The sequence below is a fragment of the Callorhinchus milii genome, unplaced genomic scaffold, assembly GCF_018977255.1.
Source record: "Callorhinchus milii isolate IMCB2004 unplaced genomic scaffold, IMCB_Cmil_1.0 Scaffold2, whole genome shotgun sequence".
Classification (NCBI taxonomy): Eukaryota; Metazoa; Chordata; class Chondrichthyes; order Chimaeriformes; family Callorhinchidae; genus Callorhinchus; species Callorhinchus milii.
The window spans coordinates 121,885,334-121,904,353 of record NW_024704743.1 but is presented as its reverse complement, the minus strand read 5'-3'; the positions used below and the strand labels follow the sequence as shown (position 1 = coordinate 121,904,353).

Here is a 19,020-nt window from a genome sequence, read left to right as displayed (position 1 = left end):
ATATACTGTAAAGTGCAATTGACTCTATATTTTGTGGGTGAAACACGGCAGCCAATTATGCACAGCAGTGTCCCACAAAGTTCTAGAATCAGTGATCAAATTATTACTTTTTTTTGAAAGGATTATTACGGTAAAGCAATCCGCCAATTGACTAACAGCTGGGTTACTACTCACTGCTAGGTAAACAGAGGCGTGTGGAGTAACAAAAATGCCTAACATTTTGCACTGCCTGGGAATCAAACCCAACCAATACGCCACAGGACTCCTGTATGTACTGTAATGTAACTCTGGAAGTGAAGGAATTATCAGGCAATGGACAAATGCTCCTGATAAACCTGCTGTGGTAAACACAACTCAAGTCTATGATTTACTTCACTCTGATAATCTCCTCTGTTGCTAGTCGTATTATTTCATTGAAGTCAAAGTTGAGGTATTTTCGCCAGAACCTGCGATCTCTGCCAAAAACCTGAGCTGGGTAACATGGGCTTTCTGCAAATAAAAAAAAATGTTGTTTTAGTGAGTGACATGATGTGAATCGGTTTGAGACCCAACATTAGAAAGGCACTATGTGAGACATAACAATAATAAAAATCCTTGCACTCGATATAGCAGCTTATCACGTCTGCGAGGGGTCTCAAAGCTCTTCAACAACAACAACAAGATTCCATTTAAAAAGCGCCTTTCACGTCAGGAGGACGTCCCAAGGCGCTGCACAGTTGGGTCAGGACCCGAGCAGGGGGGAAATGGTCAGAGGGAAGGGAGGGAGCGAGGAGGGGGGAAATGGTCAGGGTGAGGGGAGGGAAGGGAGGGAGCGAGGAGGGGGAAGAGAGTCGAGAGGGGAGCTGAAGGCTCGGTCAAAGAGAAGTCAAAGTTGAGGTATTTTCGCCAGAACCTGCGATCTCTGCCAAAAACCTATATTCTTCACGGAATATACTGTGAAGTGAACTGACTGTAAATCTTGTGGGCAAAACGCGGCGGCCATTTGCGCACAGCAGTGTCCCACAAACAGTCGTGGATTGAGTGACCAAATTATTATTATTATTCTGGAGGGATTATCCCCCAGAAAACAATCTGCCAATCGCCTAACAACCGGGTTCCTACTTACTATTAGGCAAACGGGCGTGTGGAGTAAGGAAACTTGCCTAAGGTTTCGTCCAGCCTGGGAATCGAACTTGGGTTCTCTCGCTTACGAGTACTCTCACCAATACGCTACGGGACTCCACAATGACATGAAGCTGCCCCTCTGACAAACACCCCACTCCGGAAGAACCACATATTTCTAATATTTTGCTCTTTTGCAAATTGTGGGAATTAAAAAAATGGTCTCTTTAAAGTCTTAAGAGTAAAGCCAGAGTCTCACCAATCCCATGAAATATTCTTGCGATAGCTCTGCCCGAGAATCTCTCATCATGACGAATGGACAGGAACTGTCGGATGTCTGCTCGGATCGTGTTCTCCCATTCCTTCAACTGAAAGACAGAAGTCCAGAGTAAAAAGGGTGATGTCTGGTACTTTCCACACTTACTCACAGAAGGGTTTCACAAACCTTTAGCTGCAACTTTTTAAATCCTCCCTAACATTCAGCATCTCTGCTGTGAGATTGATCAGATGCTAGGGACAGTCTCCAACTTCTGTTCTGTTGTTTCCAGCACACCTTCAGTTATCCTCCAACCTCTCTCCTCCCTCCTAATCCAACCCCCAGCTTGGGCCCAAGTTCCTGACTATCGAGCGTCTTGGGATGTCCTCCCGATGTAAAAGGCTCTTTACAAATGTAATTTGTTGTTGATGGGGGACAGGTGTTGCTGAGTTTCCAGCCTCTGCTGTGTTGCCAGGGACCAACCGGTGCTGCGTTGAGTCACAGATGTTTGTCAAAATGGAGGGAATCATCTTCCTCAGCTCTTCCAGAGCCCAATCCAGGACTGAGAGAGACCTCCATCAGGCCACTGAACCACAAGAACAATTCACTTTACAGTATATTCTGTGAAGCACTTTTGGACGTTGCGATAACGTGATAAGGCGCTATTATCAAATGTAAGGATTATTATTATTATCTGAACCTCCCCGATTCCCACTCCCTTTCCTTTCTGCACCCAGCAACATCATTACATTTGTATAGCGCCTTTCACATCGGGAGGACATTCCAAGGCACTGGACAGTCAGGGATTTGAACCCCAGCAGAGGGTTGGGATCGGGAGGGGCAGGGAGGGTAAGAGTAGGAGGGTAGACCAAAGGCGTGGACAGAGAGGGTCTTCAGACTACTTACCAATAGGGAAGCTGAACACACACACAAACAAACTTAATGTCTGGGACACGGGCTCCATTTACCACAATGTCAAATTGAACTTTCTAATTGAGTTTTAATGGAAATATGCACAAATAGCTCAATACAAAGAAGGGTTTCACAAACCTTTAGTTTGTCAAGCTCCTCCTCCTCCACCCCTTCCTGCTCCAGGTCTTTTTTGCTGTTGTCCGAGTCACCCCACTGGTCAAAATATTCCTTTAGCTGCTGCTTCAAACGTGTGCTCCGCTCCACGTTAATGTGATCCATGCATGAGCTGCAATTCCTAAAAGCCACACTGGGGAGGAGACAGTTATTAGGCCTCTCCGAGCCTGCACTTTCACATCCCCCAGCTCAGGTCCGAAACTCTATCTGTCCAGCGCCTTGGGATGTCCTCCCGACACGAAAGGCGCTTTACAAATGTAATTTTGTTGTTGTTGTTGGGATCCTCGGGATTCCAGCAATGGGATTACTGATCATTAATTCAGTGCAAAAAAGCTCAGCCAACAGGTCTGCACTGACCTTGTAACTAACCCACTCTACACTGACACAGTGCCACCCTGTAACTAACCAATCTCTATTAGACCACACGACTCATATAACAAAGCCCGCATTGCAGCCAATGTCACCAGTATTTTGTTTTGGGCGGTGGGTGTCTGACACATGCAAAAATCTATCCTAGAGTATCCAAATCAAATTGCATGTTCGACATACTGTACGCCACCAATATAACTAATCTCATAGTGCAGACAGTGCCCACCTCTGAAATGCTTTAAAGCAAGCCTGGAGGCGGCGTAGTGCTGTCTTCTCACGTGCCAGGATGTGCTGGTGCAGATATTCACACACTGAATCCAGTTCCTGGAAGCTAAGGTCTCCGTAAGATCGGAAGTGAAAGGATAGGTTATCGAACTCCACCAGGACTCCACTCTTCCCTGTGCCCTGAAAACCTGCCAGAGGAAAGCAACATTAAATGAAACTTTCTCTCCCTGTTCAAGGGGCAGAGTCTGATAAATTTATTCTTCAACAACAACAACAAGATTCCATTTATAGAGCGCCTTTCACGTCGGTAGGACATCCCAAGGCGCTGGACAGTTGATTCAGGACCTGAGCAGGGGGGTAAATAGACAGGGTGAGGGGAGGGAAGGGAGGGAGGAGGGGGGAAATGGTGAGGGTGAGGGGAAGGAAGGGAGGGGGCGAGGAGGGGGGAAATGGTCAAGGGGGAGGGAAGGGAGGGGGCGAGGAGAGGGTAGAGACTTGAGAGGGGAGCTGGAGGCACGGTCAAAGAGAAAGGTCTCGAGACCGGCCTTGAAGGAGGAAAGGGAGGAAGCGGCGAAGGCACTGGGGGATAGAGTTCCAGAGCCTCGGGGCTGAGAGGCTGAAGGCTCGGCCACCGATGGTAGGGCGGTTGGGGCGGGGGATGTGGAGCAGACCGGAGCCAGAGGAACGGAGGGTATGGGCAGGTAGGTAGGGGGATAGTAGGTCGGAGAGGTAGGAGGGAGCAAGGCCGTGAATGGCCTTGTAGGTGAGGATGAGGATCTTGAAATCGATCCTCTGGGGGATGGGGAGCCAGTGGAGGCGAGCGAGGGTGGGAGTGATGTGGTCGCAGTGTCTGGTGTGGGACTGTACACGAGCTGCAGAGTTCTGAATGACCTGCAGTGTGGAGGGAGGGCCGGGAAGGCCGGCGAGGAGAGAGTTCCCATAGTCCAGCCTTGAGGTGATAAAGGCGTGGACCAGAGTTTCAGCGGCGTGAGGGGTGAGGTAGTGCCGTAGTCTGGCGATATTCCGGAGGTGATGGAAGGCGGTGCCAGTTGTGGTGCGGATATGAGGGAGAAAGGACAGCTCAGGGCCGAACAGAACCCGAGGTTCCTGATGGCTTTGAGAGGTGGAGAGTGCAGCCTTGGATGCTGATGCTGTCAGCGCCTGAGGTGCGGAGGCGCTGACGTGAGCCAATCAGGAGGGCCTCAGTTTTGCGCACGTTGAGCTGAAGAAAGTTGTCTCTCGTCCAGGACTCGATGTCGGACAGACAGCTGTCAGGACATCGGGGGTCGTGGAGTTGAGGGTAGAGGAGGAAAGGTAGAGTTGGGTGTCATCCGCATACATGTGGAAGTTAACCCCATGTCTGCGGATGATGTCACCACAGGGGGAGCATATAGAGGGTGAAGAGGAGGGGACCGAGGACAGAGCCCTGAGGGACACCACACGAGATAGTGCGGGGGGGGGGGGGGAGGAAAAGCCGTTTGTGGAAACAAAATGAAGACGGTGGGAGAGGTACGACCTAAACCACGCAAGGACAGGGCCTTGAAGGTTGAGGTGGGAGGACAAGCGGTGGAGGAGGATAGCGTGGTCGACCGTATCGAATGCCGCCGATAGAAGACACTTCCATTGAATCCTTGTAGTCTATGTTGACACTTCAATGCCATGCTGGGGTGTGTTGTATTGTTAGAAGAGATATTAAACTGAGATCCCATCTGCCTGTTCAGGTGGATGTTAAAGATCCCATGGCGCTATTCGAAAAGAGAAGGAAGTTTCTCCTGCTGTCCTGGCCAATAATCTCCCAAATATAGTTTGGGCGTTGACTTCATGGCTGTTTGTGGGACACTGCTGTGTACAAGTTGGCTACCTACTGCATTTGCTTACAAATACAGTCACTATATTTTACAGTAAATCTTGTAATGCTCTTTCAGATGTTTTGATGACGCAACATGGTGCTGTATCAAATGTAAGGATTATTGTAAGAACAACTTAAACATTAAAATTACATTTGTTAAAATACAGAAATGAAACAACTAATCAATATCTTCATTCTCAGTTCATAGACTCCAAAGGTTTGTACATCTACCCATTGTTTAGAATCTCAATAGCATAGCAGTTATTCAGTTCTCTCCTGACCGTTTTGGGGTGTTTCGCACACAAAATAAGGTCAATCCACTTTACAATATAATCGATGATACGCTTTGAGACATGTCAACGACATGATAAGGCGCTAGATCAATTGCAAGGATTACTATTATTATTACCCAATCAATAAATTGAAGTACAACACATCAAAACCCCTTTCTTTGCATTTTCCAGCAGATTCCCTCCCTGTATAGGATTTCTATGGGAACTCAGATTAATCTCCCTGGAAAGCTCACCTGGTTTGAATTGCGTTGTGTTCCACTGGAGCTGCCTGAGTTCCCGTCTGACCGGGATCAGTTCCCATCCCATGGAGTCCGCCAGTGACACCACGTCAAACTCCAGTGAACTGCAATGGGTGTGATCCACTCCAGACAAACGCTCTTTGGCCATGGCCACTGCCACAGGGGGACACCTTCAAATAAAGAAAGATGGACATTGAACGTCTTTAAAGGGGTTGGGACCTGAAACACATCGATATTAGCAGCTCTCACATTTAGGTCAGAAGACTATAGGTCTGAGCCCCACACTAGCACCTGAACTCTTTGTTCCCACGACAGCTCAGTACAGCACCATAGGAGGGTAACATTTGTGGAGATGCTGCCTTTGGGCAATACCCTTAGGAAATGTTAAACAAAGGACCTGGCTGCCTGTTTTTATAGTTCTGGTTAGTGTTATATAATAATAATACTTGCATTTGATATAGCGCCTTATCACATCATTCAGACTTCTCAAAGCTCTTCACAGAATATACTGTAAATTGAATTGACTGTATATTTTGTGGGCAGTCACGGATTGAGTAATATTATTACTTTTTAAAGGATTATTACCCCGGAAAAGCGATCAGTCAATCGAATAACAACCAGATTCCTGCTTACTGCTAGATAAACAGAGGGGTTTCTCCCTACCCGGGAATCAAACCCAGGTCCACTTGCTTGGTAGGTGTGCTCTAACACTACAGGGCTCCACGTCTTGATTTCATCGTATTATTTGCAAGGTAGTTCGGCCAGTATTCTGGTCGATCTTCTTACTCATCCAAATTCCTTAATGCCTAATTCCAGCCCAAATATTACAGGAGCAAAACCTACCTCCTTGCTATGAGTCTTAGCTGAGGGGGTCCGCTGTAACACACCAGGCGGCACGTTGACAGGGTTGGATGCATCAACTCCACCCAATGTTGGGTGTGGAGCTCCAAGTAACACAGCAAGGTCTCGATCCCTGCAATTAAAGGCCAAAAAATTAAGCACCTCAGCAAATAATGCAACCTATCAATACATGGGGGTTGGGAGAACGTCATAAAAATTGGATTACAGTGGGAGCATTTAAACAAGGTTCATAAGGTGTTCTTTTCTTTGCACACTGTTATAATGATACATAACAATAATCCTTGCATTTGATATAGCGCCTTAACAAGTCGTTGAGACGTCTCAAAGTGCTTCACAGGATATACTATAAAATGGATTGACTAATTTATGGGCAAAACGCGGCAGCCAGATGGGCACAGCAGCATCCCACAAACAACCATGGAGTGACCAATATTATTTGGGGATTGTTGATCAGGACACTGGGAGAATCTCCTTTCTCTTTTCAAATAGTGCCATGGGATCTTTAATATCCACCTGAATAGGCAGATGGGACCTTGGTTAAACATCTCATCTGAAGGACACACCTCTGACAACGCAACACCCCCCCAGCACTGCATATGTTGTGTTATCCCAGATTATGTGAGTTCAAGTCCTGACACGGGATCTGAACCCACAACCTTCCGACTCAGAGGCAAGAGCCTACTCTCTACACAACATACTGTACTAATGTATGAGCTGAAAGCACTCATTGCTATAAGGTTTTCAACTGCACACAAGTGCCAATGGGTACCTCTTCCCAGTTCAGCTCTGATTACATAGCAACTTTTATTTCCCATTAATGTATAGCAGAAACATTTATAAAAAATCATCCTAGTCGTTTTCCCTCCCTTTTCCCAAAAAGATGCACCTCTCCAATCTTTCTCATGGTCTCTGAGAGTTTTTCTGCCCTTGCCCCCATTACGACTAGTTACCCTCCTCTCGGATGTCTAGTGTTTCTATGGTGCTCTGGATTGGCATGGCCCTGGCGTGGGTTTGGCAAACTCTTGGAGAAAGTGCATTGAATTCCTCAACGGGCTCAGGCTTCTCAGGCAACTGCTCCTCTGATGGGTCAGGAATGTGCATCATCTCATCATCTCCCACATGCCCGCTCTGCCAATGGAAGGAATACAACACGCTGTTAACTTCACTGGATCACATGGAGGGAAGAGAAAGATAAAAGCAATCCACTAAGGGAGGTATCCAGCATCCAATGGAATGTCCCTGCAGTATTCATTAGTTGAAAACTGCAATTGTTTTGAGCTGAGGAAAATCTTAACTGTTAAATAGCAAACCATAATGGATACAGTGACAAATATGAATTAAATGTGATATGGGTAATCAAAAGCTCCCCGTTGTAACAACAACAACAAATTGCATTTATATTGTGGACGTCCCAAGGCGTCAGACAATCAAGAGTTTGTACCCAACCGGGGGTTGGAGACAAGAAGGGTAGGGTCCAAGGGTAGGGAGTGGGAAGATGACCAAAAGCACAGAAGTCTTGAAATGGACCTTGAAGGAACTGCCAAGGTGAAGCAATTCCGGCACGGAATCAGAGTATTGGTAAAAAGGCTAAAAGCAAGACCGAGTGGTATGGGTAGGGGACATGAAGCAGGCCAGTACCTGCAGAGCCAAGAGAAAGGGGGTATTGGTAAGGTTTATGAAGATCAGAAAGTTAGGGCGGGGCAAGACTGTGGAGGGCTTTAAAAGTCATCTTGAACTCGATCCTTTGGGGGATGGGGAGCCCAAGTAGCCGGGCGAGCACAGGGGGATTGGCTTACAGAATCTGGTGCGGAAGAGGAAACAAGCATCAGAATTTTGAATAGTCTGCAGCTTGTTGAGTTGGGTAGACTGGTGAGTAGAGTTAGCAAAGTGTACTGGAGGTGAGAAAAAAAATTGCATTTGATATAGCGCCTTATCACGTCGTTGAGACGTCTCGAAGCACTTCACAGAATATATTGTAAAGTGGATTGACTGTATATTTTGTGGGCGAAACATGGCAGCCAATTGCACACACAGCAATGTCTCACAAACAGTCACGGATTGAGTGACCACATTTTTTAAAAAAAATTGAAGGCCAGCGTTTTGGAGCACTTAACAGTGGAGCCTGATGCCAAGCCGGGGGGAGGGAGGAGGTCACCATTATCTCCATCATACCTGGCAAAGGAAGGCAGCTTCAAAGGAATCCAAGAAACTGTTAGTGTTAGGAAGACAGAAAACAAACAACTTGTACTCCTATAGCTCCTTATAAGATCATAAAAGACCTCAACACATATTATAAGGAGTACCTATAGATCTTGTTCTACATGCCAATTATTCTTTAACCAAAAATGTCCTGCATTTCCTAATCACATTGCTTGTATTTTGAATCTATGACCCTTGCTTGTGAGTTTTACTTAGCAGAAAAACATATCTGTGTTTACATTAATGCAAGAGTTGTTCTTCTGTCACTTACACTGATAAGGTCCTGCTGTTTCTGATGAATTTCACGGCATTTGCAGGGAGGGAATGCATTTTGCACCAGTTTCTTGACAGTGAAATAATCGACTGTGTCAGCATATATATGTCGTCGCAGCTCATTCATGTCTCCACCCTGACCAGAAACAGATACACAGTCAATTAACATACAAGGTGAATCAGAAATCCTTACTCATAGTGTTTTTAATTAATGATGTTCTTTAAAACAACATTGGTAGAGACAGCTGCAGGAGATTTTTTTGCATTCATTGCGTTCGTGAACGTTTTTATTCACCGAGCTTATGTGTGTAAAGATCTACATGACATGAACTTTGAACATCTCATATAGACCTAGGAGTAAGGACTTTTGATTCACCCTGTATTCTGTCCCACTGCGGCTAAGATTTCACATGCTAAAGGGCTTTGGTGCAGGGTGGCAGAGAAACTGTTCAAACCCTTTGTAGGTTCTAGCCAGCTGCTTTTCATTAAGTATCTAGTTCATGGGATTTCTGACCTGTGGGTACTCACTTCTACAACGGTTGCATAAAATTGGGAATCTTATTCACCAGAAATGACCTTTATCGATTTAAAGAAAAAATGCATGCACTGCAAAATGGATCATATAACCCAATGGAAGATTTATGAAAAATGCAAAATGTTTCTTCCCAATAGAAGTTAAAAATATATGGAATGGGGAAAGAGAGCTGACCATTATCCCATCTAGCTCCAGTATTTTTGTTCCACCGTGGATTCTTTACTTGCTGAAAGGCAGGTCTGTGGCCCTCACAGGTAGTTATGCAGAACTCCAGAATGTTTTGGATACCCTTTAAGAAGAAATGACCAATTAACTGGGAGCCAGTAAAAGGGGATCAGGATGTATAAAGCAGGATGCAGGAAAACTAACTGAAGGGGTTTGGGTCATATTGTTGGATTTTGAGAGTTGAGAATAAAACAGTGATTTCTACATTTGAGTTGTGAGAACATAATAGAATGTATACCTAACCCTACAACCTGCATTGCACTCATATCAGCCTAACCCTTGGAAGTGCATTACAGTATATGCAAAGGTCTTGTGAGGCTAGAGTACAGNAAAAAAGTACATATAATAAAATAATAATCCTTGTATTTGATATAGCGCCTTATCACGTCATTGAGAAGTCTAAAGCACTTCACAGAATATATTGTAAAGTGAATTGACTGTGCATTTTGTGGGTGAAACGTGGCAACCATTTGCACACAGCAGCGTCCCACAAATAGTTGTGGATTGACATTGACCAAATTATTATTTTTTTAAAAAAATTTACTTTGGAGGGATTACTATCCCCGGAAAAGCGATCCACCAATCGACTAACAAGAATATCTTCCAACCCCCTCACCTCTCGGTTTAAGAAGAGGTGGCAATGAGCTGGCTTTCCATCCCTTCCCGCCCTACCAATCTCTTGCACATAGTTCTCAAAACCTTTCGGCATGTTGTAGTGGATGATCCCTCGGACATCAGACTTATCCAGTCCCATGCCGAACGCCACCGTCGCCACAACAATACGAAGCTGACCGCTCATGAAGTGGTTTTGGACTCTCCTTCGCTCAGCAGCTGACATTCCTGCGTGGTAGGAATCTGCCATCCACTTCAACGGCTGACGAATCTTCTTTTTAGCTGTTTTAAAATTAATAAACAAGTAATATTGTTTAGGCGTTCCTCCAAATGTCAGGAAAAACACCGCAACACATGGTTAAAGGACTATTAGTCATTTATTTTATGCACAAATTAAAAATATGGGTATTTTGCAGTCTATTTTTTGTGTCAAAAACAGAGATACTGTAATTTGAAGGGAAAAATTGCCCTTCAATTTGGTGAACATTGAGGTTTATTTTAGAACTTCTAAAAACTTAAGAAAAACTTGACTTGATAGGGTAAGGAGCCAATTCTCTGAACTTGCAGATAAGCAAACAGCGCAGATAATTGGACCACGTAAAATCTAAATCGGCTCCAGTCAAGGATGAACATTCGAACTGGGGGTTGGGTTCAGGAGGGGTGAAGGGCATGGAGGTTAGGGGTAGGAGGGTGAATGAAGGCATGGTTGAAGAGGATGGTGTGCAGATGGACCTTGAAGGAGGCAGAGGACTGCGGAATGGAATTCCAAAGGGGCAGAAAGTCTGAAGGCCTGACCGCCAATGGTCAGGGGACATGGAGCAGACCAGAGCCCGCTGAGCGGACAGAGAGGACAGGTCTGTCTAATAATAACATATAATAATCCTTGCATTTGATATAGCACTTTTCACGTCTTCTAGATGTCTCAAAGCGCTTCACAGAATCTACTGTAAAGTGAATTGACTTATTATTTTGTGGGTGAAATGCGGCAGCCAATTGCGTACAGCAGTGTCCCATAAACAGTTGTGGATTGACTGATCAAATTATTATTATCTTTTTGAGGTATTATCAGGCGTCTAGAGTAAGGAAACTTGTCGAAGTTTCCACCCTGCTGGGAAATGAGCCCAGGTCACTCGCTTGCAAGACGAGTGCTCTAAACAGGACTCCTGTATGGAGTAAGCAGGTCAGAGAAAAGTTTATAATAATAATAATCCTTGCATTTGATATAGCGCCTTATCACGTCTTCAAGACATCTCAAAGCACTTCACAGAATATACTGTAAAGTGAATTGACTGCATATTTGGTAGACAAAATTTAAATGAAGTTTAAAAATAAATTAGATAAAAGTCACTTTATCAAAATAAAGGATTAATACCATTCAAACAAATGTAGTTTGCATGTCATGTATAATAGCTTTCGATAAGCATTACATTTCAACATTGATGTTTTCTTGACCAGCCCCTCCCACTGACCCAGAGCTAGACATCCACTTACTCAAGGCCTTCTTCCGTTTACTGTGGATTTCTTCAGGTGTATCCTCCTTCTTGTTCAGTTCCACTGGTTGTTCCTTCACAGACACCCCCTGTAGGCACGTCCGAAGCAGTGCGGCAATGCGGGTGGTCTCCTCTCGCCTCGTGCAGTAGACAATAATGGAATCTAGGGCACCAAAGCGATCGCCTCGCAGCAAAGTAACCAAGGCCTAGGGATAAGAAGACTCAGGAAAAATTGTACCATATAGATCTGGAACCCAATACAAGAAGGCGAGACTCTAAATTACAGGCATTACCATTCCTTTAGCTAGCACCATTAATATATACTTTCTCCTTCTCCAAGTTTACATCTCCTCAGTTCCACAAAAGGGAACTTAGGAACCTACTCCTGACTTTGAACCTGCACACGAGGAAACTGACAAAATCTATGGGAGTAAGAGAATTTTGGAGTATCAGATGATGCTCAGTCACCTACTTGGGCCATGTTCAATGGTAACCACTTTTCTGTTTTGTAAAAAGTAAAATGCCGTCAAAGTGGGCCACTCTGATAATGTTGAGCAACAAATCACCCTCAGTCTGTCAAGGTTTTTTTTACCTGGTCCCGGTCTTGGTCTGTAGACACACTGAGGAATAGATTTTCTGGGACATCTGCCGATCGCACAGCTATTCCCTTTTCCTCCTTAATGCCGAAGTGTTGTGCAACGTCACGAGCCGTTGCCAATGTGGCGGTGGCTGTCAATCCCAACAGACACTTCACTCCCAAACGTTCCTTCAGGACCTAAAGACCGGACACAAAATGCATCTTTCAAAGAGCAGCAGAAATTGACCCATCTCTCCCTTTAGGTGTCAGCTTGGTTCAGTCAGTAACACTCTTGCCACTGGTTCGGAGGTTTGTGGGATCAAGTCCCATGCCAGAGACTTTTAGTGCATGATGTAGGCTGACGCTCAAAATACACTCAATTCACTTTAAACTATATTCTGTGAAGCGCTTTGGATGTCCCAACAACGTGATAAGGGTCTCTATCAAATACAAGGATTATTATTATTATTGATCAGTTGCATTTTGTTTACCTAGCAATAAGTTGGAACCCAGTTGTTAGTCGATTGGCCGATCACTTTCTTGGGGTAATAATCCCTTAAAAAAAAATGTGGTCACTTAATCCACGACTGTTTGTGGGACATTGCTGCGTGCAATTGGCTGTCATGTTTCGCTCACAAAAATACAGTCAATTCATTTTACAGTGAATTCTGTGAAGCGCTTTGAGACGTCTCGACGATGTGATAAGGCAAGGTAAGGATTTCAAACGCAAGGTTTGTTATAATGTTGGGGAGCACTGCATTGTTAAACCAACGTCTCATCTGCCTGTTCATGTGGATGTTAAAGATTCCATGGTGCTATTTGAAAGGAGAAAGATGTTTTTCCCGGTGCCCTGTCCTACTATCCTCCAGTTAAAATTGATCTTTCACTTCCTAGTTGTTTGCAGGATTCTGCTGTGCATAAATTGGCTGTCAGGTTCACCTACAAATATAATCACCACACTCAACAGTAATTGCTGAGAAGCTCTTTGACACTTTTCAGTCTGATAAGGCACTATATCAAATATAAGGATGATTTTCATTATTATAATAATAAGCCAGGGCATTAAGGAATCTGGAGGAGAGATGGGAACATACTTTTCAAACATGACTAAAATATTTAATAAAATGGGAAAATGAAGGCTCAATAGACTAAATTACCAGCTCTTTTTATTACGTTCCTAATTCAGGCTAAATCCTGATACATTAGCCGATAAACTGTCATAGCTGAGTAAAAAGTTCAAGACATTCAGGATCTTCCTCCTAGAAGCCACACCGTACACCAAGGACAGGACAAAACCCAATGTACAAACTATCTACGTTTGAAATCTAAAATCCAAACCAATAAACTTGCAGAAGGAAAAAGGGATAAAGCCCTCCATCAGGAGAGAGCAGTCCCTCCATCTGACTCTGACAGTTAATCAGGGATTAGCCTATAATTACGCAGCAGATGAGATAAAAGGTTTTTGACTAACTAAACTGAGAGAGCAGCTCTGTAACCCCACTAAGGCCATTCATTAATTTACTTTTCTACTATATACTTTGAACTAGATGGGGGGTATACAACAACAACAAGATTTCATTTATAGAGCGCCTTTCACGTCGGGAGGACGTCCCAAGGCGCTGGACAGTTGGGTCGGGGCCCGAGCAGGGGGGAGATGGGAGATGGTCAGGGTGAGGGGAGGGAAAGGAGGGAGCGAGGAGGGGGTAGAGAGTCAAGAGGGGAGCTGAAGGAATTTGTCTTCACAAGTATTCGTGAATACCAAAAAGTTCTGGATCAGCAAAGCACGTGCTAATCACACTAAGAGCCTCAGTAACTACAATGTCTTGATTGGAGGACAAATACATTTATTTTAAGAAATATTAGGACCAACATACAAGTCCTCTAGGGACTTTATACTATAGTTGACTCTTATCTGATTCCACCCTCAGCCCAGCTCCTCTTACCTTGCACAGTCGAAGGTAACATGGTCTGAAATTGTGAGACCACTCAGAGACACAGTGTGCTTCATCGATGCAAGCGAAGGCCACCGGTGGCAGTTCATGGGCTGGGGGGAGAGTGCTAGGTCCACCGCGGCCACCACCAACAAGCGCTTCTGGAGACAACAGGAGCACATGTACCTCTCCTGCTTTCACCTGCAGAATCCAGAGTTAACTACAGGTTAGAAGAAATCTGAATTGAATTACCATGGATTTTATCATTCCTATGGAATAGATGTATCTGCACCTAGGGACAGTACTAAGCTAAAGGGAAGCCTCCACTATCCCAAATCTCAGCAACCTCCCGCTGCAGCATAAGTGTAGACATTCTTGTTAGCATTTTTGTATCTTTCCTGAATCAGGCATTCAGATAATTCTGCAATTTCAAAATTCTGTGGGCGATTTAACCCTCAATACCTCTGCCATCGATGATAGCTTTGGCAGAATTTGCAATGCAAAACAAACATGTGGACATGCAGGATGTTTTCAGGGGAGCAAGTGGCAGCTAAACGTCTGAAGGTGCAAGATGGTTGGTTTAATTACTTTACAGCTGGTGAATGTATGGAAACATTTTCCCAAAAAGGCAGAGGAGGTTGACAATAATAATCTCAAAGGTGAAAAGTGTGGTGGGGAATGGGGTATAAGATCGTATAGAGCAATGGCATTTAGATGGACTAAAATGTTCCTTTCCACTCTTGCATATTCTTATGCTCCTACTTGAATGTTGAACGAGGATAACTTCAGTGAGAACCTTACAACCTTTTACACACAATCACATCAACTCTGCACTTGACCTTAGCAATGGCAGCTTCTCTCTGTGACTTTGACATATTGGAGTGTACACAAATTGCTTTCAGATTGGAAGGGAGCCCAGACACCTGTAGACAAGAAACACGATTAATATGTAAAATAAAACACACAAATATCACCAGATTAAGTGGAGTTTTCAGATATTAGTAGGCGATAATAATCCTTGCATTTGATACAGCACCTTATCAGGTCTTCGAGATGTCTCAAAGCGCTTCACAAAATATACTGTATAGTGAATTGACTATATTTTGTGGGCAAAATGCAGCAGCCAATTGTGCACAGCAATGTCCCGACAAACATTGAATTGAGTGATCCTTTTTTTTTTGAAGGCATTATTACCCCCGGAAAAGCAATTCGCGAATCGACTAACAACCGGGTTCCTACTTACTGCTGGGTAAACAGAGATGAGTGGAGTAAGGAAACTTGCCTAAGGTTTCATCCAATTGCCAGAATGCAGACAACAACAAGATTCCATTTATAGAGAGCCTTTCACATCGGGAGGACGTCCCAAGGCGCTGTACAGTTGAGTCAGGACCCGAGCATTGGGGGGAAATGGTCAGGGTGAGGGGAGGGAAGGGAGGGAGCGAGGAGCGGGTAGAGAGTCGAGAGGGGAGCTGAAGGCACGGTCAAAGAGAAAGGTCTTGAGACCGGCCTTGAAGGAGGAAAGGGAGGAAGCGGCGAAGACACTGGGGGATAGAGTTCCAGAGCCTCGGGGCTGAGAGGCTGAAGGTCCGGGCACCGATGGTAGGGCGGTTGGGGCGGGGGATGTGGAGCAGACCGGAGCCAGAGGAACAGAGGGTACAACACTCAGTGAACAAACCCATTATGGCATTAGAAGCAAGACAGACCTGATCATCCATCAGCGACACAAGGGGAGACACTACCAAGGTGATGCACTTCGACCTTTTGGCATACAAATATGCAGGTAACTGATAGCACAAGGATTTCCCCATTCCAGTGGAGAGAACAACCAAGCTAGATAGACCTAAAGGAAAGGGAGCACAGAACAATCTTTGTAAACAGAATCTCATAATTCCTCACAAAAAGCACTTAAGCCAAGTTGAGGCCCGGGTTGGTTCCTCTGACATCAACTGTTATCAGGCACTGTTTAGTAACAGAGAGGAGGTACATTATAACCATGATCAGTGATACTTGCCCCAATTCTCTGTTACTGTAGGTCAGTAAATATTGGACTGCTGAGTCACTGAACATTTTATAAAGAGCTATGCTCTATGAAAGTGAATACTATGTTAGTTAAGATATGTGGAAAGTGCTGCGTTGTCGGAAGTGCTATCTTTTGGCTGGAATGTTAAACTGAGATTCCATCTCAGGTGGATATTCAAGAGCCATGGCACTATTCGAAAGCCGATATGTTATCTACCTAATGCAGCCTACCTAATCACAACTGAATCTCACTGAATTGTACAGAAACACAACTTCTTTGACATACCTGATAAAATTCTCATGACTGCCAATTCCTGTCCAGATCTGAATGATGTGTAGCCGAGCTCCAATAGGGCTTCATGCACTTCTGGTGGTGTATCTGGTAAGGGATTTTTTAAAAAAATCTGAATTGAAGTGCAAGAGGAATATTTGTTTTCTGTCTACTTTTTCCTTGAAGAGATTCACTGCACCTCATATCCTAGAATACACAGTGGGAAGCAACAGCAATACATTTGTATAGCGCCTTTCACACTGGAACGAAGTGCTGTGGATGTTAAGCATTATGCATTATAAAACATAATTATGCATTGTGCATCTTAAAGCATAGAACTTCACACAGGCCTAATTTTGCTTAACATCCACAACACGTCCTGATGCTTAACACTCTCAAGACAATGGCAAACTCCATCCAGATTAAAATAACTTTTATAGAACCAGATTATTTCCACTTGGTGCTCTTTATAGCAATGCATTGAAATATATTTAGTACTTATGAATTTTAGCTAGCTGTAGCATTCTACAGCAACAATATACTGAAGATCTACACAGCTCTGGCATGCTCCTAGTCACAATACTTCATCTGACCCTGTGTGAACTGCTCCAAAATGTTATTTTACATGAAGGAAGCTACGTAAATGCAAGTTATTATTGGTTAGGGCAGCATACCTCGGATATTTCCGTCTTCCCTGAGGCTGTACAGAGGCTCCATGGGGGATGGGGGAACTGGAGGCTCGTACACAGGACGCATGTTGTTCATCAGAACCTCAGCATCTTTGATATGTTCAAGCTGATGAGAGCTCTCGTCTGCAGCATCTGAAGCCACGCCACCTGCAACCAAACTATTAGATATGAAAATATTCCCTGGACATAGGTAGGAGCAGAGGTAAAATATAGTGTGTGGATCACAATCTCAGAATTTGGATGCATATTCTGTAATTATAGGGCAAAGTACTTAATTTTCTGACTTGCTAGATTCCTGTCTTAAAGAAGCAATCCAAGAACAGATAACTAAAACTTACACACTGATGAAGACATTCAAAGTCCACAAATATGTTAATCAGGATATAATATTACCTCATTATAAACCATACCTCTGCTTTGTGTTGGAAGCTACACATTGTATAAAATGTATTTGTGGAGTCCTGTAGCATAGTGGTTAGCATGCTCGCCTCACAAGTGAGAGGATCCGGGTTCGATTCCCAGGGGAAACAAACCTTGCTCCACACGTCTCTATTTACCTAGCAGTAAGTAGTAACCCAGTTGGTAGTCTATGTATGGATTTTTTCCAGGAATAATACCTCAAAATAAATAAATAAATGAATGGTCACTCAATCCATGACTGTTTGTGAGACATTGCTGTGCACAATTGGCTGCTGCGTTTTGCCCACAAAATACAGTCAATACACTTTACAGTATATTCTGGGAGCATGTTGAGACGTCTCAATGACGTGATAAGGCGCTATATTAAATGCAAGGATTATTATTAGTGTCTTCACTGAGCTACATCAAACAGGAGGTTCCTCTTTGCTTCTCAATTCACAACTTTAATTCACCTCTTCACAATGCTTAACATCCACAGCATTTCATTTATCTTCAGTGAGCCTCTCTCTCCAGGCTTAAAAATAATAATCCTTGCATTTGATACAGGACTTTATCATGTCAAGACATCTAAAACTGCTTCATAGGATGTGAATTAACTGTGTATTTTTTTTGCCTTTGCTCACCTTCCTCCCCCTCCCCCTGGCTTGGTCCGGGATCCGTTACTGTCAAGCGCTCTGAAATGCCATCCGGCGTGGAGGGCGCTATATAAATCCAAGTTGTTGTTGTTGTATTTTGTGGGCGAAAACGCGGCATCCAATTTGCACACGGCAATCTCCCACAAATAGCTATGGAGTGAATGACCAATTTTATTTGTGGGATTATTGGCCAGGAAACCAGGAGAAACACTCTTCTCTTTTTGAATAGCGTCATGGGATTTTTGACATCTACCCAAACAGACGGGACCTTGGTTTAATGTCTCATCTGAAGGACGGGAAGGCTTACCCCATGTGGTGCAGCTCATGGATGTTAAACGTGCCACCTCTTCCAAGGTAGGTAAAGGAGCAATATCCTCCTCCTCAGGGGCTGAACCTTTTGCATTCTCATCACCCGTTGCTTTGAATCCTGAGGAAAAACATGAAACAGTGTTATCGAACAGTACCAAATCCTGAGGAAAGGAACTTATTAAACAGCCTCCTTGAAACATACCGTGCAATACTCTGATGTATATTGCTTTGCCACTTTTAATAACACAGGAACCATATCAATAATGGAGAATTTATGATACACCCTCTCTCCCAATTGTCTAAATAACGAGTTGCACTGTAGGTCCAGTGTGTACATAAACTACACTAAGAAATGGATTCTGTTTGTACTGTACTTGCAATCAAAACATTTGTCTTTGCACAGATTTGTCATGATGAGCTGCCTCTTGGGAATGAATTATACACAGAATGTGGCCAGTGGTGCAATGCAAGGAAGATTTCGGATGCTTTATTTTAAGGCTACCTGACAAATTTTAGAAGATTACTTCATATCCTCTCAAAGAAACAGAATTATTTG

General features: G+C 44.0%; 1 protein-coding gene across 5 annotated transcripts in view; it reads right to left on the bottom strand.

Annotated features, from left to right (window-relative positions):
• Window positions 1-293: 293 nt before the first annotated feature.
• The window catches only part of recql4 (RecQ helicase-like 4), a 28,519-nt gene continuing 9,792 nt past the window's right edge, over window positions 294-19,020 (bottom strand). For 3 of the 5 annotated variants that reach the window (XM_042332342.1, XM_042332343.1, XM_007895031.2), the window contains 17 exons: window positions 18,463-18,582; window positions 17,086-17,247; window positions 16,427-16,519; window positions 15,825-15,961; window positions 14,961-15,044; window positions 14,134-14,322; window positions 12,206-12,388; window positions 11,615-11,819; window positions 10,128-10,405; window positions 8,750-8,887; window positions 7,230-7,407; window positions 6,262-6,391; window positions 5,413-5,588; window positions 3,039-3,225; window positions 2,408-2,576; window positions 1,361-1,469; window positions 294-489 (listed from right to left, as the gene is read on the bottom strand). In XM_042332342.1, coding sequence (XP_042188276.1) covers window positions 368-489; window positions 1,361-1,469; window positions 2,408-2,576; window positions 3,039-3,225; window positions 5,413-5,588; window positions 6,262-6,391; window positions 7,230-7,407; window positions 8,750-8,887; window positions 10,128-10,405; window positions 11,615-11,819; window positions 12,206-12,388; window positions 14,134-14,322; window positions 14,961-15,044; window positions 15,825-15,961; window positions 16,427-16,519; window positions 17,086-17,247; window positions 18,463-18,582 — 2,660 coding nt within the window. In that variant the 3' untranslated portion in view covers window positions 294-367. Of the gene's footprint in view, window positions 490-1,360; window positions 1,470-2,407; window positions 2,577-3,038; window positions 3,226-5,412; window positions 5,589-6,261; window positions 6,392-7,229; window positions 7,408-8,749; window positions 8,888-10,127; window positions 10,406-11,614; window positions 11,820-12,205; window positions 12,389-14,133; window positions 14,323-14,960; window positions 15,045-15,824; window positions 15,962-16,426; window positions 16,520-17,085; window positions 17,248-18,462; window positions 18,583-19,020 lie in introns of those variants that run through there. The other 2 variants (XM_007895032.2, XM_042332344.1) reach the window with 2 other exon arrangements.